Raw genomic sequence first — 23,394 nt, 5'->3', positions numbered from 1 at the left:
CTCTTTTGAGTCTGGAAACCTTAAAGAGAAACCAGCAGACCCTTTGTTTAATTTCTAAGCAAAGGGTCTGCTGGTTTCTCTTTGTTTCCAGACTCAAAAGAGAGCAGGGCAATTAAAGGCACAGAAGTCCTGTCCCCTATTGAGTCTGGCAACCCTATCGACTTCCAAAACGTTCGACAACTAAGGCGCAAAGGGCTGCCGGCAATTTCCACTGAGAAAATTGAAAAACACGCAGTGGAAGCCGTTCGACTTCCAAGGCGTGTTGGAAAACGGAAGCAATTCCTTCCGGGTTTTCGGTGTTAAGCTTCCAAGGTTCCACTGTACTGGCTGAGATGCAGCAGTGCAGCAAAGTCCTTATGAGGCCACTTCATGCGGTTCAAGCCTTCACAAGCCATCCTGTGACGTTTCACTCATCGAATTGTAGAGTTGGAAGGGACCCTAAGGGTCCTCTAGTCCAACCCCCTGCAAATGCAGGGATCTCAATCATTGGATGCCAAAAGGCAGGTGGGGTGCCTTTCGTCAGTGCATGTGGCTCACCATTGCCTGCTGAACATCCCAGGCCCATTAGCCGTGCTTCCGAGGGCTGATAGGAGCTGCAGCTCAGGAACATCTCTAGAGGACCAAGAGTTCCCCAACAAACCATCTAAAGCAGGCATAGGGCAAACTCGGCCCTCCAGATGTTTTGGGACTACAACTCCCATCATCCCTGACCCCTGGTCCTGTTAGCTAGGGATGATGGGAGTTGTAGTCCCAAAACATCTGGAGGGCCAAGTTTGCCCTATGCCTGATCTAAAGCAAGTACAGTATCCTTATTACTAATCAGAGCAGACCTGCTGCAATGAATGAACTTGCATTAGTCATGGCCATCAATTTCAACGGATCGACTCTCAGCAAGACTTGGCTGTTGTTATGCTTACCCTGTAAATATAATGGGTGGCAACCGACTGAATGTTACTCAGAGTAGAGCCATTGAAAATTAATGGGACCCCGGTCACGTCCATTAATTTCCCAGGAAGAACTTAAGCCGACAAGGTTTCTTGGAGTTTGTACATGTTGTGCTCTTTTTATTAACACCACATCAAATTGCATTTTTCCAGTCCTCTTCCGAACCTCATGCCAGGTTTCCTCCTGTACCCAAACTGGCACTACCATTCTTTTAGAATGCTGCACACACTGTACACAACAAACGCACACAAACGCAAAAGAGCTTCATTAGTAGTTTTTGTCGTTTTCTCCACCTACGTACAACTTACTTTCTTTTCTTCTTTTTTTAAAAAAAGCCTGCCGGGCACAAAGAGGTCGGTTCACGGTATTCAAACACAGCAGTTAACAGAACAGATGGAAGAGCCGAGCCAAAGGCTTCCAGTGCAGAGAAGAGGTCTTCAAAGGGGGTGGGAGTGGAGAGAAGAGTCATCAGGACAAGACAGTGCAAGATGCCTACTCAGGCTGGGCTGGGGGGTGGGGAGTGCAGAAGAACACCAGACATTCATGCACCTCTCACTAAGGTCTGCTGCTCCTATTCCACCTTAAAGAGACACACACACACAGCTCAAATTGCTTGGGTCTTAAAAAAAAAAAGCCAATGGAACTATTTGTTGGATTGATTTATGGTCCTATTGTCTCTTTGCCAAACTTGCATGGGTGCATGCCCTCCAGGAGCTCTGCACCAAGGTCTGCAAAGCAAGGAAAGAGTGGGAACAGGCAATACGGGGCTGGGCTGGGCGGTAGCAGCCATTTTTGCGCGTGCAAAAAAACAGCAGCCTGGTGCTCTGCTCACGCCCATTTTCAGCACCACCTTCTAGCTGTTCCGTTTACAACAGGAAAGGTAGCAGCTGATGAAACGCAGCTGGACAAGGCGGAGGGATGACCAATCCTGGGAAGTTCCCTGGGGCCGAGGGCAGCACAGGCTCGCCTTCTTTGGATTTGTTAAGAAATATGTTGCCCTTCCCCAACTACTTTCCACTTGAGATCCATCAGCCTAGGGGGAGAAAAGGTGGTCCCTTCCATTTTAGCTGCCAACTTGACTCTTCTCCCCCCCCTTCCTCAGCCTTGGGCAGGAGGTGGGCTCCCTTTGGCCAAGCTGAATTTCAAATTTATTCCCCACCCCTCCAGCTGTCCATGGTCCCCTCTTTCATCTGAAAGCAGCAGCACCACCACCACCAATTTTGCAGTGCCTGCTGGGGGGAATGGGCTTAACTTGGTGCAGACTGCCAGAAAAGGGAGTTTGACCGCAGATGGCACCTGTGGGTGATAAACCATCACAGAATCATGGAAGATTTGCTTCCCAGCAGGGAAGTCTTTTAAACCCCCCCCCCAAAAGCCTTTTTAATATCTGTAAGACTCTTCAAAGACAATCCTCCAGTCCCAAACATCTTTCTAAAACTGTAAACTCACATGACATAGCTTGTGAAAGAGGGATCCCAAACTCTCGCCCTGAAACTGCTGTCCTTGAAGACTGCAGCTCCTTGCCAGCCCAAAGGTGGGGGGCGGGGCGGGGGGAGGACAAAGATCAGGGTCAAGGTGTGTCAGTGCTCTGCAACTCAGCCCCTGCCCCCTGTCCTAGACTGGAAGTAAAGTGACTGGGGCATCACATGCAGAACTCTTGGCTTTTCGCCAGCTTGAGTTTTGCTTTTTACAGCAAAGTGTACAGCAGTTACAGACATTTTCATTTAAGAATAAGGGGTGGGGGAAGTAATCTGGATCAGGGTGGGGTAAGGAACTGATTTCTGTGGCTGGGGGTGGTGGTAAGGAAGGCAGAAGATGAACCAGACTAAAAGAGAACTGATGTCATTAAGGGAGACGGGGGGGGGGGTGGAGAATTCCCCTTTCCATCAGTGAGGGTACATTTCGCTGGGGGTGGGAGATAAGTACTGGCTGGGTACTTTTTGAAGCTTTCATAAGCTTGCCCTCTTCGTTCAGGCCAGTTAGTCCATGGCAGAAAGATGGATGAGCCTGGTAAGAGACACTGCCTTAGTGGAACTAGGGAACATTGCACTTGAAGCAAATCTTGTCATTTTAAGGAGGCCAGGCCGGGGGGGGGGGAGAACAAGGAAGAAGAGAGGAACAGACTACCTTCACCTTGCATCTATTTCAGCCTACCAAAGCTGGTTTTAGAAATGCTAATGTCCCATTGAGCAGAGAGCACATCTCTTAACATAAAAAGGAACACCCATTTTTGATGGCTTACTATAATGTTCCATCCAAGACAGGACACCAGAGCTGCTTTAGAGCCAAAGGGTGCCCCCTCCCCTCTTTTAAACTTCTGACACCAGTTCATGTTTAGTCCAGTGCATTCTGAACCCAGTGTTTAGGCTTTGGGGAGGGGGTGGATTTTTTAAAAACCTTTATATATATATATATACCGGTAAAAACATAATCAGTAAGCTTGGAATGCAGACGTCAAGCTGATTCGGCATGTTCCTTCATAGGTACAAGTAACAATGGTTATAACTATGACACAAGGGGTATTTTTTGTTTCGTTTTAGTTAACAGCTGAGTCCTGGCTCCTTGCAAGGTTATTCTGCCTTTTTCTTCACAACTCCAGGAAGCTTTGCTTGAATCCTGTGGGGGGGGGGGAGAGAGAATAGGTGGGATTAGGTGCTGGGGGCACAGGAAACACGATGATGTTTGTGTCATTTTAGGTCCTGGTGTTAGATAAAGTGACCCGCGTCACACTTCTCAATATGGTATGAAATGACATGATGCTAACAGAAAGCAGATCTGGATCTGGTCAGTGCCTGGGTGGGGGACAAATGCAAGGCACACCATTCCTGAGTTTTACTGAATAAAGGTGGGGTATAAATAACAAAACACACTCAAACTCACACATCTCTCAAAAATGGACAGAAGATAGACCTTGCCAGTTGCATCTATTTGATGATGAAACAAGTGTTCTGGATTAGCTCCCATCCAGTCTTTGTGCCATTGTTAGAGTGGCATCATGAGCACTAGAAGCATCCTCACTGCCCCAAAATGGAATTCCTTGCTAGGTTAAACATGACTACCACATGGAGGCAGCATTAAACTGACCTCGATGATGCAAGCTGCTTGTGTGTACAGGGGCTTGTCCCTCTGGACTGGCAAAAGCCCTTTTATGCCTTGAAAGCTAAACTGTTCCGACTGCAAGGCAGCCAAAAGAGGATCAAAGATAACAGCTGTTGAGTGTTACACCACACCTGTAAGGAATTTCATACTTAAGGAACCAGATGCCTACATTTTCTGACTGCTTTGCTCTCCAAACTAATGTTCTCCTGCCATTAATTTGATTGGTTTTTAAAAGTGACAAATACAATAATAATTAAACAAACAATAACATAAGCAAAGAACAAATAACACTGTCCGACGCTGTCAAGGACCAAGCTAAGCCACCCTACAGTCTGATGGCTCCAGTTGATGGGCTCAGTGTGTCACTGCTAAGCAGCAGCCGGGAAAGGGTGGGTGATTTGCTGCTTTGGCCCCAATTATTAATTATTCTTAATTACCCACCCTAAGGTCCCAGGGCAGGTTACAACAAAGATGCCCCCCCAGCCTTGCCCTCCTATCTGAAGGCTGGCTGCTCACCACACTTCCCAGAGGGCTGCACACGGAAAGTGTCAAAATACTGAAGCCTGCCAATAACTTTGATGGGACTTACTTTGTTACAACTGACTTGATCTGCTCCCGGGCAATCCCAACATAATGGTCAATCTGAGTCTAGGAACAAAAAAACAAAAGTTATTAGAAGAGGTGTATGGGGAACCAACTTGCACAAGACCACTGTGAATTTCTAACGAGGGCTGCCATGCGGAATCGTGCTCATACACAAAGGGCATCACACACCCACACCCACATGCATAACTTCTCTCTCTCTCTTCCTTTGGATAGGTAAGCTGCACCTGCCCAGATGCTGCTAGAACAGCCTTTGCCAACCTGGTGTCCTCCAGATGTTGGAACTACAACTCCCATCAGCCCCTGCCAGTATGGCCTGTTGTGCAAAACATATTGAGGGCACCAGGTTGGCAGAGGCTCTGCTAGATTATACTGTACTGTATATAGTGCATAATTGTAATTGTGCGCGCTGAAAGGACGTTTTCTCTTATGGAAAACACTCAGGTCTTTTTATATAAATAGTACAGTATACAGAATAAATTCTGTTCATGCCTGCTCTGTGGAAAGCCCCTGACCAAAGAAACATGGCACCAAAATAGATATCATCCCGCATCCTGTTCCACACTGCCTACCCCCCCCCCCCCGCCACAAGTCAAGCAGCCCGCTGTGGTCCAGACAACACAAGCTCACATTCCAGGTTACCCACCTTGTATTTCTCATAAACAACAGGGACGCTGAAAACCAGCAACTCCGCTGAAATGACACAAAGGCAAGTCACAGGTCACCAAGGTAGCCAAGGTGGGTCACAAAACTGGGGCAGGCTGATCAGATGGGCTGCATAGTGCAAGGGCAGCCATGATGGAATCTGGAGGTTTCACTCTCTGAGTTTTGCTGTGCCTGTGACCCTGGCTGACCTGGGCCTTAAAAATGGGACAGCGCATGAGTGACCAAGAACAATTGCAGCTCAGTGGTGGAGGAGCATCTGTTCTGTTTGCAGAAGTTGCCAGGTTCCATCTCTGGCATCTCCAGGTAGGGCTGGGAAAGAAAGACCCTGCCTGAGACCCTGGAGAGCCACTGCCAGCCAGACAATATTGAGCTAGTTGGGCCAAGGGTCTGACTCAGTTCACAGCACCTTCTTATGTTATTCCTATGAGACATGCCTGTTCCTCAAGACACAGGCAGCCTTTGAGATATGTATTAATTAGGTGGAATTATGGAACTCTCTGCCACAAGATACCGTATTTTTCGCTCCATAAGACGCACTTTTTCCCTCCTAAAAAGTAAGGGGAAATGTCTGTGCGTCTTATGGAGCAATTTTATTTATTATTTTTAAATTTTCTGTTGCATGAGATTTTTCAACTGTTCTTATATGTTCTTTCAATGCTGAAGTCGGTTTTGTTTTGTAAGCTCCAGTTTTTTTTGCAATTCATGTTTTTCACTTTTCACCATAATCTTCATTTTTTGCAATGCAAGAATTCAATATTATTAAACACCTAGCCAAAGTAGTACAATATGATTATAAATGTAAGTGACTTATATAGCATTGAAAATGACATATATATCTATGTAGTACAGTTGAAGGTATGCAAAAAAAAAAGTATTCCCTTGGGATACAGTATATACAAGCTGCTGTTATTCAGGTAAGAATTTGCACTTGTATTTGAGGAGGGTGTGATTCAGAATCCCCCCCCCCTTGTTTTCCTGCTCTAAAAACTAGGTGCGTCTTATGGAGCGAAAAATATGGTATGTCAATAGCCACTGACAGACCTCTCCTCCCCTCTGTGAATTTGTCCAATCCTCTTTTAGAGCCAAGTTAAGACTCTTTATCAGTCACAACCAGAGGGAATCTGCCAAGAAGACCAGTTGCTGGTGGGCAAATGGGAGGATATTGGCCTTCACACCCTGCCCCTGGGCTCCCTGGAAGGACCTTGCTGTTCGCTGTATGAAACAAGATCCTGGATTAGCTGGACCTTGAGTATGACTCCACAGGGGAAATGCTTTAAGATTTCCCTGGTCAAATGTAACTGCAGATTGGTCAGGGGCCAGGCTGCCGATGCCACGGCATCTATCGTTACTGCGTCTTACCAAGGATAAGGAGGGTGATCCCGTTGAAGATGGCACCAACGTACGTCATCAGCCACATGACAACTGCCAGCTGCAGGCAAAAACAGGATGGCACACTGTTAGCAAAAACCCTAGGCTGATGCATTGCATCAGTAAGCCCACGCTGGAGCAGAGGATCCTGTGAAGTTGTCCAAAACTCTTTGACCTCCTTGGACCAGCCTGCTTGCTGCAGTGCCCCATTTATCAGGACAGTTGCAGAAACTGATTTAGATGGCTGTGCCAACCTGGATATCAGTGGTCATTCCCACAATGACCCCCCTCGCTGCCCCTTAGCCTTTACCCCCATTCAAAGTGAAGCATTTGCTTATGCCAATACCTTGTTACCCACCCCTCTCTCATTTCACCCTACTCGTTCACTGGCAGGGGGAGTTTCTACCATTTCTTGAGCCTAGAAAAGGACAGGAACTCTTCCAAATTCTACACTGACCTCAGATTAACTACAAAAGCGGAATTCAGTCTCGCTGCGTGCCAGTGTGTCCCGACTCAGCGTGGCATTGCTACCCATCTCTGGGCTCATGGTGAGACCTTCCTGCTTTAAGTCTCAGGGAAAACAAGCACACACCCTTCCTCCTCAGCTCAAAGCAACAGGAGCACCCAATGACACAGTGGTAGGAGCTGTCCTCTGCTTGAGGCCCCTGCTCTGTAGCCAGTGTTAGAAACTCAAATATATAAGCTAAGTGCCCAATAGTTCCTTAAACCAAGGTTAGTTACAAAAACAGAATGTCTAGTTGCCATTTTTGAGCAAGATAGCTCTAAAGTCTTATTTTTCAAATGATGGACCGACTGTGATTGATTCTCAGTAAAACACCTGGCTAGTTCAGATGACAGCCTTGAGCTAGGTTAAGAACTATGAGAACTTAAAAGAAGAAAAGTCACTTGATCCAGGGACAGTCCACATATCTATTGGCCTGTTCCAACCTCTTTTTCTTAATGGTGACTGCTCCTGTTCTGGCTGCACAGAAAAAGCATTTGGATTCCCGAAGTTCATTCAGATTGTGCAGATAAAATATAACTGATAGAATTCCACAGGATGGGGTATTAGTGTGTGAAAACACTCCAGACCTTAAAGATCTCCAGGCATGCACCTCCAGATGGTGGGTGCCCAGGAATCGTCACTTGGTCACGAGTGGTTGAAAGCCAGGTGCAAAATGTGCCTGGCTAATTTCAAGCACTGTCTGTAGCATAATTAGTATACTCCACTTGCCCCTCCACTGACCTTCAGCGAATCCACCAAGTCTTCTACCAGGAAGAGGCGCATGATGAGTTTCAGGGCGTGGTTGATGTGTCCCATAGCATCGCTGACGTATTTGTTGAAAGCCTCAGAGGAGAGCGCAACGTCGACATCCAGGTAGGCTCTGGGAGGGGGAAAAGGGCAGAAAGCCACATTGGGGGTAAAACTGAAGCACCAGATACCAACAAACACTTCTGCACTGCCTGCCAGTCATGTTATGTAGAGTAGGCGGATTTTTTATTAAACTCCATCATTGCTGTTGGGCTGATGCTGTTTCTCCAGGAGGCCAAGTAGGGAACACGGCAGGGTCCTCTCTACCCTCCGGCGGCAAATGAAGGTCTGCCCTCCCAGCAGCAGCAAAGGACTGAGCCTGCCCTTTGATGACTGATGACTGAAGGAGGGAAATGGTTCACCAACAACTAGACTTCTCCAGTGGGCACTCCATACCTATGCGGCACCATCAACGATGAGCCAATTTTAAATTAACAAGAGTGAGTCCTTAAGAAGAGCCCTGATGGACCTACTCCTGCCAATTTGAAAGCGGCTCATCACTGCTGGCACTGCATCAGTATACTAGAGCAGTGGTTCCCAACAGGTGGTCCGGGGACCCCCAGGGGTCCGCGAGCTATGCCAGAGGGGTCCGCAAGATGCTATTAGAATAAATAATATATTAAATATATTTCGTATGATAACAGATTTTTTGTTTTGGCCGCTTCCTGCATGAGCAGAGTCTAGCGCAAAACTAGAATTAGATAGAGGCAGTAGTTCTGCTGTATGCAGTTAGGTGGCGCTTTACAAAGACTACTGTTTTGCAAAGAGGCAGCGCGCGCATTCTACTAACGCTCACCTCCCCAAGATGCTTTGCGCGCGTCGGCTTCATTTGTGCGCTACTGTGCAGGTACCCTGTCTTCTCCATTCCCCTCCCTCCTCCCTGGCGTGTGCTGCCTCTTTGCAAAACAGTAGTGTTTGTAAACAAAGCGTTGTTTTTCGCGGAAGCTACAGTTCGCATAGTTAAAAATGGACCGTTGGTTAAAAAGTGGTTCGTTAAAACGACAAAGGCCTACAGATGAAGAGGAAGATAATGCATCGGTCAGATTTCAGAGTGAAAGTTTCAAGTTTGGAACCTAATACTGTATTTCAGAAATAATGGACTCAAAGGACAGATTTAACTCATCTCATTAAGAACTGAAAATTAAAACTAACTGTATACTGATGAAGTACTCTGTTGTAACTGTAAAAAACGTATAAATATAAAATATAAAAAGACTCTTAATTTGGCTCTCAATTTTTAATTTTAGGATTAGGAATTAATGGGGATCCTTGTCACAATAGCGGCTCGATGAGGGGTCCTCGAGAAAATTTTGTTGGGAACCCCTGTACTAGAGGACAAACAAAGGATTCATTTTCAACTACGTGGCAAAAGTGTATTTCTATAGAGACGATATTGCTCAAATGCTTCCTGTGAAACACACGACTATTTGGACTTTTCAGCATCAAGTGAGAATATCGTATGACAACACCTTGATATTTATAAACAATATCTTTTTTTTAATGGACATGCTATTTATCCCCTAAGTACCAATAATAATCATTCCCCCCAGGGATTCTGAATGCAACAACTGGAATGTGCATTTCATTTTAATGCAATTGTATAGTTTCCTCTTCATTTTTCATTTTAATATATTGTTGAATTATAAGTCTTTGATTAAGCAAAGGGAAAAAAATAATCTATTTTTAAAAAGGAACCCAGCTAGATCAGAGGATCGTCAAAGTCCTGCAAACTGCTCCCAACAGTGGCTAGAGCCAGGTGCAGAGGGACTGCAGCTCAGTGACAAGAGCATACACAGGAAAGGTCAGAGCGCGGGAGAATATCCCTAGCATCACAGGACAGGGCTAACTGGGCAGGGAAAGACTCCTGTCTAGAACTGTGGAGAGTGACTAACTGTGGAGAGTGGTTTAAGGCAGCTTCCCCTGTTCCGTTGGGTAGTTTCCCGCCTTGCAAGCAGACTCGCCCAGTTAGGGCTGGGGGAGACCCACATCTGAAAGCCTGGGGAGCCCTTGCCAGTCAGCAGAGGCAATGCTAAGCTTTCGATGTACCTTCCTAAGGTCCAAGGTTCGATTCCCAGCATTTCTAGTTAAAACGATTGGGGACTTTGCAAAGCTGCTGCCGGCTGGAGTAGATGACACTACAGGTGAAATTCGGAAAATTAGAATATCGTTGAAAAGTGCATTTATTTCAGTAATGCAACTTAAAAGGTCAAACCAATAAATGAGATAGATGCATGAAATGCAAAGCAAGATATGTCAAGCCTTTATTTGTTGTAATTGTAATTATTTGTCATTAGGCGGGTCAATTATAAATGGAATGTAAATAGGAACCGCTACAGCGGGAAGGTAAACGGCGTTTCCATGTGCTGCTCTGGTTTGCCAGAAGCGGCTTTGTCATGCTGGCCACATGACCTGGAAGCTATACGCCAGCTCCCTCGGCCAATAATGCGAGATGAGCGCGCAACCCCAGAGTCGGTCACGACTGGACCTAATGGTCAGGGGTCCCTTTACCTTTACCTTTTAATAGCAATTTTATTTTTATATTATTGTAATTGTATTATTGTTTTATTACTGTGGAATTTCCAAAAGAAAGCATTTGTAAAAATTAAAAAATAATAAGTTGCATTACTGAAATAAATGCACTTTTTGACGATATTCTAATTTTCCGAGTTTCACCTGTATATAGTCACTGCTTCTGAACCTGGAGGCTCCATTTAGCTCTCACAATTGATGGCTACCCACAGAATTCTCCCCCTCCATGCAATTGCCTATGCTTCTTTGCATCCAATCCATTTACTACCCAATATCATGGTCCTGAGTTCACGCAGGCCTTCAAAAGAGAAAGCCCTTTTTCAGAAAGGATAAGGGAGAATTGAAATCTACTTGGCCTAAAGGGAACCTGGTGAGAACAGCAATGAACTCTTCTGGTCCCGAGCCAAGCCCACTCACTTGAATGGATGCCCCTCTTCAGACTTCTGCACAGCCTGAATGACGGACTTGTAGACCCGGAAGCTGATGGTGATGGAGAGGAGTGCCAGGATGAGGTACGAGATGACGCTGATAACGCTGAAAGCAGCCAGGGAGAGCAGCAAGATCAGCGTAGTGCTGAAGACAACGCCCGTCTTCTTCACATCCCGCCAGAAGACCAGATCGCGCACTGCCAAAGAGAGAAATGAGCACAAGAAGTCACTGGAGAGGGTCGGAAACTGCTGCAAGAAGAGCATCCAGGCCATGCAATTCTAAAGGCAATAACCAAGGACCTTCTCTGCATCCTCCCAGCAGCCAAGGCATCCATGAAGCCTCTCGGGCCCCTGCTCCCCTCACTCCCCCTGGGTCATGAGATGGTGAGGATGGTTATCTTTTTCTCCCTTAGAGCATAGAGCTGGAGGAGAAAGTTGGAAGAGTGACACTCTCTCACTTCCTGTTTCAGCTCTACGGTTTTTCAAGGCTCAGATTTATTCTACTGGGTACAACTTCTACCCAGATAATAAATAAATAAATAAATAAATAAATAAATAATAATAATAATAATAATAATAATAATAATAATATTTATACCCCGTCCACTCTGGGCGGCTTCCAACAGAATATTAAAATACAATAATCTATTAAACATTAAAAGCTTCCCTAAACAGGGCTGCCTTCAGATGTCTTCTAAAAGTCTGGTAGTTGTTTTTCTCTTTGACATCAGATGGGAGGGCATTCCACAGGGCGGGTGCCCCTACCGATAAGGCCCTCTGCCTGGTTCCCTGTAACTTGGCTTCTCGCAGGGAGGGAACCGCCAGAAGGCCCTCTGCGCTGGACCTCAATGACCAGGCAGAACGATGGGGGTGGAGACGCTCCTTCAGGTATACTGGACCGAGGCCATTTAGGGCTTTAAGGGTCAGCACCAACACTTTAAATTGTGCTCGGAAACGTGCTCTCACACACATGTGTTTTCTCTCCCAGGGCTGATCTAAAAGATGGGGAAAGAATTGTCCGGAGGGGTGGTACCCGTGGCACTTGCTAAAAAATCCAAATATGCCCACAGGGCCTAAAAAGGCTGGCAACCCCTGAACAAAGAGATGGCAAGTGGCTAATATGAGAGGGCTTGGGTGATCATGGCACCACTGCTGTGGAATGCAGTTCTGAAAAAGGCCCGTTTGGCCCCATTCCTGCTACCCTTGGGCTGCTTTGCATCTTCTGTAATAGGATACTGTGGGCCAAATGAACAGTTATTTATAACCTGGCTGTTTCTGAAAGGTTCTCATATACTTTAATTTATTGCAGCAAAACAAAACCAGATTTAGTAGGCACCTTGAGGATCTTTTCAAAAAGACAAAAGTGGGATATAAATTTGTTTTGTAAATATAAATGCAATCTGCAGACACATGAAGCTCTTGCAATCCTGTATGTCTACTCGGAGGCAAGCACCATCACCATCAAATTCAATGGGATGTACTCCCGCGTAGCTTTGTATGTAGGCTTGCAACCTGTGCACAGTCTTACCTGGAGGCAAGTCCCTTTGAACTCGGTGGGGATGGTGCTTACTCCTAAGTAGACACACCTAGGACTGCAATCTTAAACCATCTCAATTGCTTGCTTAAAAAGGGCCAACATGGTGGATTTTTTTGAACTAAGCCTAAGGGCCATCACCGAAAAATATGGTTTAGTGGTGGCTTTCATAGTGTGGGGGACTGCCAATAGATTTTCTTCCCTAGACCTCTAAGGAATGGAGCAGAGCCACTGACAATGGTTTTTAAAATGGTAACTTGGTTTCAGCTAGTAGGGGAGAGAATACTGAATGTAAGAAACCACCCACTACATTATTTGTGTTAGCATTTGTTGGCCTGCATGGCAGACCTGCAGTACTATTTCATATGCTAAGTGAGGCTTAATGCATTGAAGCAGTCATCTATAACTGATAAAAATAGGTGTACCATATATTCCGGTGTATAAGACAACTGGGCGCATAAGACGGCTCCCAACTTTTCCAGTTAAAATATAGAGTTTGGGATATACTCGCCGTATAAGAAATACGACCCGGTGTGTAAGACGGCCCCCGACTTTTGAGAAGATTTTCCTGGGTTAAAAAGTAGTCTTATACGCAGGAATATACAGTACATATATTTTAAACCCCCTCCCCAAAAAATTCTACAAGCGTACACCACTTTTCTGCATGACTTCAAAATTTCTGAGTATTTTCTGTTTCTACCAAAGCTCTTTTAAATACAAATCTTAGAATCATAGAATCATAGAATCATAGAGTTGGAAGAGACCACAAGAGCCATCCAGTCCAACCCCCTGCCAAGCAGGAAACACCATCAAAGCATTCCTGACAGATGGCTGTCAAGCCTCTGCTTAAAGACCTCCAAAGAAGGAGACTCCACCACACTCCTTGGCAGCAAATTCCACTGCCGAACAGCTCTTACTGTCAGGAAGTTCTTCCTAATGTTTAGGTGGAATTTTCTTTCTTGTAGTTTGAATCCATTGCTCCGTGTCCGCTTCTCTGGAGCAGCAGAAAACAACCTTTCTCCCTCCTCTATATGACATCCTTTTATATCCTTTTATCTTCTTTCTGTATACACCAGAAGGGGCCAAACATTCAGCCCTTCCCCTGCTCTAGATCATGGAACCACAGCTTTGCAGAGTTGGAAGGGACCACGAGGGTCATCTAGTCCAGCCCCCTGCAATGCAGGAATTTTTCACCCAAAAGGGGCTCAAAACTACAGCCCCGAGATTAAGAGTCTCATGTTCTACTGACCGAGCTCAGTCTTGTCCAAAGCTCAGCCAAAACGATATATTTATTTGATTTACAAATTTATAATCTGCACTTTCATTAAAAAAAATACAGCAAGGCACAGTACAACATATAAAGCTAAAATCAAAAATGTAAAAGAGAAGTTTTCAAAAGATGTCTGAAGGAACGATGGTCCCTGCTGAACTTCTACTGGCAGGGAGTTCCATAGGGCAGCCTGGCCTGACACACTAAGATTCAGCCCCTAGGGAAGGCCAACCAACCCTCAGTGGTGTGGGAAAATCACCAGAAGTGCCCCCATCAGAGGAGCTCAGCAACTGTGATGGAGCATTAGGAATCAAGCCATCCTTAAGGAACTTTGGGCACAAGTCATTTAGGGCTTGGTGCATTAACACAAAAGTACCTTGCAGGTAGTCTGGCAAGTCAAAGTCACAGACTGGCTTCCTGCCACAACCTACCTGGGATTAACCCCCTCCTTGTTCCTACAGGGTGTTTCCCAAAAGGAAGTGCTGTTGAGAGCTTAGTTTCCAAAGAATGACAGCCTGGCTGGGGAGCCTGTGGCCCTCCAGATGTCGCTGAACTCCAATTCCCATCAGCCCCCAGCCAGTCAAGGATGACGGGAGCTGTAGTCCAACACAGCCTCCCCACCTAGGCTCTACAGTATTTTGACGCCCTGCCTTTCCAATCAGTTGGATGTTGCAGCGAAACCAAACCATCTTTTGGAAACGGATGCTCAGGTTTGATTGCTGCTTGTAGGATGAAGGAATCCAGTTCAGGAATTAGGCACAACAATCTTGTGGGACGTACCAGGTGTGAAAATAAAGACGCTCACCCACCCAGGCAGACAGACGCCTGCGTCAAAGGTGGTGGAGATGGTTCCCCCACTGTGCGGGTCTGGCCTGTGACACCCAGCCACCTCTAGGAAAGGGGCACTGTTGCCCCACACCGTGAGGACAAGCCCCTAGTCTTTGGATCTGCAGCAAATGGCTTTAGGCCAGCCCCCTGCTGTTTATTCTTCTAGAGAGAGGAGGGAGGGTGATGGGGGCTGAGGGAAAGAGAGGCCGGGGCTGCAAGCCAGCGTTCCCCTCCTGATAGGCTGGCTGCAGGCCACACCGCTGAGCTCAAGATGAAAGCCTGGCTCCCAGTCCCAGTCCAGGAGAGGATAAAGGAAGGTGGCTTTGCCTCAGACAAGACATTGCGCTCAGCTGCTATCAGAATCTGTAATCAATAAGCACCCCCCCCCCAATATATACTTGCATGTCAGGGTTGTGGGTGGATTTGTAACTTTGGGAGAGAAGCCAGCACAGCCAGTTCCTGCCATGGACCTTCCCATTGCAGCCTCAGGAAGACCAAAAGAGAGAGCAGGTAACTGGTTCAGGGCAGGACCCCAATGCTTCTGAGGGGGCAGGAGCGGAGAAGGGAGACTGGCTGCCCACCTCTCAGCAAAAGCTCTTTCTGCTGCAACAGCTTGGCCAAGTTCCTTGCCCATCTCCCGCACTCTTCCCCCCCCCCCCGCCTCCAATGCATTAGCTGTCAAAACAGGCAGAAGTGGGAGGAGGTTGCAGGACAGAAAGAGGACAAAGGGATAGATCACGGGTCGCTTGCCCACAGCAAGGGCATGAAGGCAAAACAACAGCAGCAGCCCGCACAAGAGAGATGCTGGAAGTGTGGGTTGCTACAGCATCAACGCAGACATCTTGGCGATGTTTTCTGCAAAGGCATCAAGGAGGGGAGGTGCATGGGGTGGGGTGGGGGTGGTGCTGGGGAGATGATGGATGAACAATCACAGCATCAAATGAGGCAGGAATGGAAGAGCGAAAAAGAAAAATGCCTGTCAGCGTCTCTCCCATTTCGCGGCTCTCTTGCTCGTGTTTACTAGTCTGCTGCAAGGGGCTGCTGGGAAGTCTTAAAGCTCTGCTCTCCACCCTCTGGGGCATTTAGCGTGCATTTTTCATGAGCCCATGAAGAGCCAAGCAGGCAGCCAAACAGGGCTGTTTTGTACTGCAGCACTCTCAGAACCTTAGCACTCTTTAAAAAGAAAGAAAGAAAGAAAGTGAGTGTGATATATATATATATGTTGCTAGCTCTCATGACTCTGAGACAAAGTCAAGATTGGGAGCAGGGGGTGCCTAGTCAAATCTTGGGCTGGGGAGGCACAGCTCGAGGAAGGATTGCAGAAGGGCTGCAGTGCCCCAATTCTCAGAGGGTTTTTTTTTGTACTTCATGTCATGACTTCCAGAAAACAGAATTAGGCAGCCAGATCCTGCCCCCTGCATGGTAAGTGAAGTGGGCTAAAGAAGTAGCTCTCCAGCTCATCCCTGTTGTTAGGCAGGCTGCTGGCTAATCATAATAGTCCAGGAAGGCCAGTTGAGATTTTGCTAGTGGGAACCAGACAGTGGCAAGAAATGCTCTCTTCATAACAGAACTTCTGTGCTTTTTGAAATGAAGTTATCCATCAGGATTGGGGGAATGCAATAAACACTCTTTGAGCGGAAGAGGCAAGCAGAGATGGAGTCTGCCTTGTAGATGTGCCTCTTTGCCTCTACTTGTATTATCTATTTCTTATTTAAACATGTCTATATTACTCTTGATCTAAAAGATTAACTGGGTGGTGTAAATATATGCAAAAACGAAATAAAAAGTAATGAAGTATGATATAAAATTAATCAGGACTGAGCAAAAGACATCTTAGAAACGCCATAAGGAATACCACCAGAAGCAGATACATAAATATCTGCCATTAAAAGCAGGGGAAAACAACAGTCTTTAAAAGCTCGCTTAAAACCCTGAATTGACAGAACCAATTGTGCCTTTGGAAGGGAATCCTATGGGGCAGGAGACAACTCTGAGAAGGCCCCCACCCTGTCTCATTCATATTTGGAAATAAAGCAAATATTACGGTATGAGTCTCCAGCGTTCTCTATCATTTAAAATACATTAATCCCTGTACACCTGGAAATTGTGGTGTGGTTTGAAGTTCAATAAATTTGTATATGGCTTCCTAACTCAGAGGTCCTGTACTGGTTTACAAGCAAGGGAAAAAACACAGTAATTACAAGAACATGTTAAAAGCAGAGTTAACAATATAGTATCACTTGGTGCTGCCATAATGCCCAAGCAAGTAAGACACACATAATATGACAACATGAAGCTGCCTTGTATCAAGTCAGACTGGATTGGCTAGCCTAACTCAGTACTGCTTGCTCTGACTGGCAGCAGCTCCCAAGGATTCCAGCCCCACAACCAGAGATCCTTTCCAATGGAGACTGTCAAACCAGGACGTTATGCAGCCAAAGCGTCTTGCTATCCCCTGAACTACCCCAGGGATTGAGCCTGGGATTTTACACATGCAAAGCATGTGGCCCACCATGGGGCAAGGGCCCCTCCTAGGAGCAGCAGCACAGAGGAGGCATTTAATATCCAGCACAACACACTCTCTGTTCAGACATGGGAGAGACACTCCCTCTTTATGGGAGATGGGCGACTGGCAACTCGCCAAAGATGAAAGTTTATAAAAAACCCTTTTCAGGCTGCTTGCTCCTTGACCCACAGAGGAGGGGAAAATAAAAATAATGATGGGTTTTGCCTCTCATTAACCCCCACCCCTCTGCTTGCAGTTCAGCTTGAAAATAAAAACAAAGAAAGGGAGAGAGGAAAAGCATCTGCAAAAATTGAAGCCTGCAGCCCAAACAGAGCAGAAGCCAAGAATCCCTCTGTTGTGCTTGTCTGGTATCAAGCCCATAAAAGCCATGCTGGTGAACAATGGAGAGCAGGGGAAATACAACATGCACTCCCCAGGGTTGTGATGGGCTGAGATTTCCCTCACTGGGAGGAAGTCTTCCTATCAACAACTTCTCCCCACCCACACCCATCTCCAAATGCAGAAAGATATACTCTTACAGCATCTTTTCAAACAGGCATAGAGGAAGGCCAATGCCCACCTTCCCTCCTTACTCTACCAAAAGGTGATCTAAAAGTCTTGGGAGTGTGCAAATGAATACACACGAGTTCTAGATACGCATGTGAGTTCAGACACACACCTTGTAACATGAGAGTGATTCATACTGCAGAGCTATACATCCATCAGCTGCAGTGGAACACAATCTGGAATTTACCCTGCAAGCCCATACAGAATCTACTCAGAAATAAGCCCCAGCTGCCCCACTGAGGGCAACAGGGATTATTCCTAGGTAAGTGAGCATAAGATGGCAGACTCCTGCACGTACTAACTTAGGTTTAAGTTAGCTCAATTTAGCTCACAAATTTCTCTCTCTGATATTCAGCAATTTTTTGGGGGGGGGGCAACATAATTTATGAACTACTTCATCCCCTCCACCAAAGTTCTTGTTCTCTCTCATATGCAGATTAATGCAGATTTAAAGCAATTGCTTCATTCCCATTACTGCTCAGCATTTTGTGGTTCTGTTTTAGGTAAGGTACCATGGTGTGGTTGTTACTGTTTTGGGTGTGGTGGGGGGTAATATTTTTTTCTACTACAATTTTGGGGAGTTAAGCAAGTCATAGAAGCACAAGGTAGCACACCTCCCCTCCCCTGAAGAAATATAGAGTTCTAACAGGGCCAATAGCACCAGGAGGGACTGGGCATCTTTTAAGTTTGCAGACCCCTCAGGTACTCCTGGAATCACATCCTTGATGAACACAGAGCAAGTTGATGACCCTACATTGCAGGGGCATGGCTGCTGTAAAACTAGGGTACCTATGGAGGGGCCCCACTGCCACACCTGTAGAGGTAAACTAATATAAAGAGTGTGTTTACCTGAAAATTCAGCCAGTAATTTTGCAATAGCGTGTGGCATAGGAGGCTCGGGAAGAGGGGCCTGGGAAGATTTGTTGGGAATGCCAAGGGCAGCAGGGGCAGAAGCCAGCTTCACGTCCACAGCTTGCTCAAGGCAGAGGGGTCTCTTCTCCAAGGCAGACTTCTGAACAGGACCTCGGGGGTCTGGGGGCATCTCACAGTACTGCCCAGGACGCCTCCCTCCGGGAAGGGAGACCTTGCTTGGTGGAAGCGGCTGCCTCTCCGTCTCAACCTTCCTGCCAACTTCTTTGAGGGCCTTGATGGTGAGGTGCTCTTGCTCAAAGTCTTGAGTCACCTTTGGCGGCTGCTGTGAATGGGGGGCCGCCACCTCGGATCTTGCTGCTTTTAGCTCTGCTTCCGAGAAGGTCTCAACAGCGTCATCCGGAGATTCACTCCCTTTGGATTTCAAGCCCATAAAGCTCTCCCCGTTGAGGGAGTCTGGGCACACAGCCTCTTTTACATTGTCCAAGGGGAGGCGGTCCATCCGGGGCCTTGTCCCAAGTAGATCCTGCTCATAAGTGCACAATTCCTGCCCCGCTTTAGGAGGTATGCCAGGAGAGGGCTGTTTAGCAGGCAGAGGAGCAGCGACTGGGCTTCCCCCATGAACATTTGTCTTGGTCTGGATAGCTTCAAAGTCATCAATGGATCCCCAACTGCATTCTAGGGCCTTGGATGGAATTGCACCTTCTGGGCTGGGTTTACGTGGCTTGCTCCCTTTGTCGTCTATATGTACACGTGCCTTGGGAAGCGGCTTGCTGCTCTCTGCAGCAGTCTTCTTTTGGGAGGATGGAATCACAGTAGCATCTTCTATGACGGTGTCGTCGGACTCCCCAGAGCTGTCAGCGTCAGCCATTTCAGGTAGGCTGGAATTTGGCCAGCGGACATCTGCCTTGGGCTCTGCTGCAGCGGTGGAAATGACTTTCACAACAGATACCTCACGACCGACTATGGCCTGCTTCTCATCCTTCTCCACTGGAGATGGGCTGTCTTTTTGGTGAATGCTGATTTTGAGGGGCTGGTGAGGGCTGGAAGTTTTGCTCGCTTCCACCTTGCCGCCCACCGACCGGGCAGCAACACCATCTGAATCTCGGGTGGGTGACGGCAAGAAGCCCGAGCTGCCAAAGTCATCAGGCTTGTCCTCCAGATCCTTAGGAATCAAATCCCAGTTGAGCAGCTCGCTCGTGAAACTGTGCAAGTCGCGGACACATTTGGACACTTCTTCCAGTGCTGCCGTCGTGCCTGAAGACTGGCGTGAGAGGCCAGGCCCCGATGGAATTCGGCTCCCGCCCCGCGGCTTCACTCGAAACTCGCACACGCTGTCTTCTGGGATGTCCGTGAGGAGCTCCCTTTCGCTGTGCATTACCCAGTTGCTACTGATATCATTGGAGTTGCTCGTAAGGACATCTTTGAATTCCTTATCAAATTCCAGTCTGTCAGCAATGACCTCAAATGGAGACTCGGGGGAATCTTTTTCCACAACAGCCTCGCCAGCTACCACTGGGGATGTTGGGGAATGAGAGGAGGCAACTATGGGTGGAGAGTGTTCGGGTTCGTCTTTTGGGTTGGTTAGCAAAGCCAATTTGGACTCTCCATTTGAAGCCGGTTTTTTGTGTTGGTCACATTTACTCAGATCAACTTTTCCATCTAGGGCAACACCTCCCTTAAAGTCATTATGAGTCAAGGAAGAAGCTTGTACCACCGGGTCACAGATGTGAACTTTGGATTCAACAGAGAGAGACGACTCCTCTAGGCCAGTGGATCCTACAGAGACTGGCCCTGCTCCCAAACCTTCACTGGTCCCATAGATGTGTTCCTGACTTTGGCCATCTACGAATTCTTTTCCTACATCTGAGGGTGCAGATTTGCCATTTCTTTCCCTCTGGTTTCCTGAATATGCTAAAAAAGCAGCTTGAGCTCCAGCTGATCAAGAGAACACAGGGGAGGAAGGAAATCGCAACCTTGGAAGCCCAAGTTGTTGGGACACATGGAAGAAGAGACAAGGACCCATCCTGGGGCCCCCATTTTACAAACGGGATAAAAGGGAATGAGCAGCAGTCACAGATTTCACAGTCAAGCAGGCAACATGCTCTTAGAACTAGGGAGACAAGACTCCGAAACATCTGCCTTGGCAAACATGCAAGAGACTGTCACCCATAGGACTTCACAAGGGAGCTACTTCACAGGGGAATTATGATCCACAGGAACATAAAAGCCACCAACAGTTAAGTTCATAGCAGATGAAGAGCTCAGGTCAGCCAAAATAAAATAAAATAAAATAAAATATCTAAGTGTGCAATGGTGAGCATGCCGGGTGGATGAATAGAAGTAACCCAAATTAGTGCATGTAAACAGAATGATGCTGGTCGCTTACAGGGTGGCATGGCTGCAGGGAAACGCACCCCAGTTCTGATAAGCTGTCAATGTTTGGAGGGGCTTCTTGAGCAAAGTGTCTAGGAACTCTGAAGCTCTACAATAATGGCATGTTTTACTAGTTTGCAACAGCCTGTGCTGCTTGCACAGGATGGAGCAAAAATGCCCTTCCAACTTCTGTCACACCAAGTAATAGATAGAGCAAACTGGAGAGAGACTGTAGCTCGGCAGGAGACCACATGCTTTGCATGCAGAAAGTCTCACGATCAACCCCAGGCCTCACGTCCTGAGGGACAGCTCAGCCTGTAGAGCATGAGACTCTTAATCTCAGGGTTGTTGGGTGAAAGATTCCTGCATTACAGGGGTTTGGACTAAATGATCCTCATGGCCCCTTCCAACTCTACAAATGTATAGCTGTGATAAATGAGGCTGTACTGGGAAAGACCCCTCCATGAAACTCAGGAGTGTATTAACACCACGAGGCTAGGTGCACATAAGATCTGACTATATCCTTCCTATGGATGTTGTGTGCTCTCTCTGCCTTGACTGAGCTATCCTGTCCTTTCTAGGTGTGAGAGAGCCCTAAGATGGGTAATTCTACCAATGCTTCTGGACTGGGTTGACCCGACAGAGCAATACTGGGATCCACTCCCTAGGCTTGGGGCAATGGTTGAGAAAGGCACTGGAGGGGTGTGCCAAAAGCCTAAGGGCACCAGCCCACGTATTGCAATAGAACGGAGTTTCAGTTACTCAGTGGATTTTTCTTCTAAGTCACCCGACACTTAGACTGCCATGGGAAAATAAAGCTGGAACCGTGACAGGCTGTTTCTTGGACAAGTGCAATATTACAGCCAGAAGGCATCATCCACAAGTGAGCTTCTGAAGAACTGCATTCTGGACTAATGTTTGGAAGTCCACAACAGAAATCTCCCCTTTGTGTACAGAATGCAGAGAAGGGTGTTCATTTCTCCTGCTCATTATCCTCATGGAGCCACCTCAAGTGCACTTGCGACAAAAGGCAGGGAAGAAATCCTTGTTAACAAACATGAACACGTCCCCTTCTTGCTTCACGAAACATGTCACGGTTCTGACTTCATCCATCCAGTCTCAAACCATGAAAGGTCAGGTGACAGTTGAAACTGCCAGGGTGCCTTTTGGAGTGCTACTGTATTGTATTCTGAATTTAGCCAGAGATGACATGCTCTAGAAAGGAAGTCCTGATGACAGCTTGCTTTCTTGAAAGAGGAGCATTTGAGCACAGTTTAGCCACTGCCTTGATTGCATCAAAGAAACACGCTACTGAAACATGGAATGGCTATTCTCACATCTTCACCCCGTCTCACTGATTTCAGAACAACTCGCTTCCATGCTAGACTACCCTGGGTCACAGGTATGCCGAGGAGTCCTTGTGATGACGCATAAGCCTGTTGGGTCTGTCAACTCACTATCTAGTGCAGGGGCAAGCAACCTGAAGCCGCCCAGAGTGGCTGGGGGAACCCGGCCAGATGGGCGGGGTATAAATAATAAATTATTATTATTATTATTATTATTGATGAGTCCAGTGTTCAAAATTAGCCAGGTGCCAGGCGCATTTTGTGACTGGGGATTGTCAGAATGCGAGCACTTTGAGAAGTCTTGTCATGGAGACTCAAGAATAAAATTGCTGCCGCTGGTGCTGAGGACATAGGAGGAGAAATTCCTCCCCCACTGACTCCAAAGTAGGCTTGCTGCTATGTAGCGCGAGTCACCCTTGCAAAGGAGACAAAATGGTGACTAAACGTTGTTTTTGCACCCATAACGTAGGTTCCAGAAGCCATGTGGTGAATAGCTTTTCTATCCTAGTTTCTAACACTGGAAGAGTCATATGTGGCTGTAGGTGGCAAGAAGGCAGGGGGTAATGGGGTGGTAGGACAGAGAAAGAAAAGGAATGGTTCCACTCATATTTAGCTCTGACCCCGCCTACTTTCTGGGTCTGCCCTGCCTACTAAAGGTCTATCGTCCCCAATCTACTTCCCAGGGAGTGTGGCCCAGCAGAAAATAGGCTGCCCTCCCCAGATCTACTGGGATTGGTGGACAGACCCCATGGTGCATGTGTGCCAGTGGCAGTGCAACAATTTAAAAAAGTAGGAAAGAGAAAGAATGAGGCCATGCCTATACCAGGGTTTCCCAAACTTGGGAACTCCCATCATTCCTAGCTACCAGAACCCATGGGATGATGGGTGTTGGAGTCCCACAGCAGCTGATGACCCAAGTTTGGGAAACCTTGGCCTACACTACTAGTTCTATACAGCTGGTTAATCTATCAAAATTTCTTACCTGCCACCTCCTCTGATGGGAACTGTAGGGTGCTAAGGAGTGTTACAGACTCCCCACCCCACCTAGTTGCAATTCCCAGGATTTTCTAGGGAGGCAGAATGGCAAACCAGTATGTCTGATGTGTAAGTACAGTATGCCAAGGGGCGATGGGAGATATAAATTAAA

General features: G+C 47.0%; 1 protein-coding gene across 3 annotated transcripts in view; it reads right to left on the bottom strand.

Moving 5' to 3' along the window:
- Positions 1–1,033: 1,033 nt before the first annotated feature.
- Positions 1,034–23,394, bottom strand: part of RTN3 (reticulon 3) — a 44,265-nt gene continuing 21,904 nt past the window's right edge. For 2 of the 3 annotated variants that reach the window (XM_035097772.2, XM_035097773.2), the window contains 6 exons: positions 10,940–11,147; positions 7,928–8,066; positions 6,673–6,742; positions 5,294–5,340; positions 4,634–4,692; positions 1,034–3,561 (listed from right to left, as the gene is read on the bottom strand). In XM_035097772.2, coding sequence (XP_034953663.1) covers positions 3,516–3,561; positions 4,634–4,692; positions 5,294–5,340; positions 6,673–6,742; positions 7,928–8,066; positions 10,940–11,147 — 569 coding nt within the window. In that variant the 3' untranslated portion in view covers positions 1,034–3,515. Of the gene's footprint in view, positions 3,562–4,633; positions 4,693–5,293; positions 5,341–6,672; positions 6,743–7,927; positions 8,067–10,939; positions 11,148–18,504; positions 20,464–23,394 lie in introns of all 3 variants that reach the window. The other variant, XM_035097771.2, reaches the window with a different exon arrangement.

Source organism: Zootoca vivipara, chromosome 17 (assembly GCF_963506605.1).
Source record: "Zootoca vivipara chromosome 17, rZooViv1.1, whole genome shotgun sequence".
Lineage (NCBI taxonomy): Eukaryota > Metazoa > Chordata > Lepidosauria > Squamata > Lacertidae > Zootoca > Zootoca vivipara.
The sequence above is the reverse complement of the archived record's forward strand: the minus strand, read 5'-3'. Positions and strand labels throughout refer to the sequence as shown.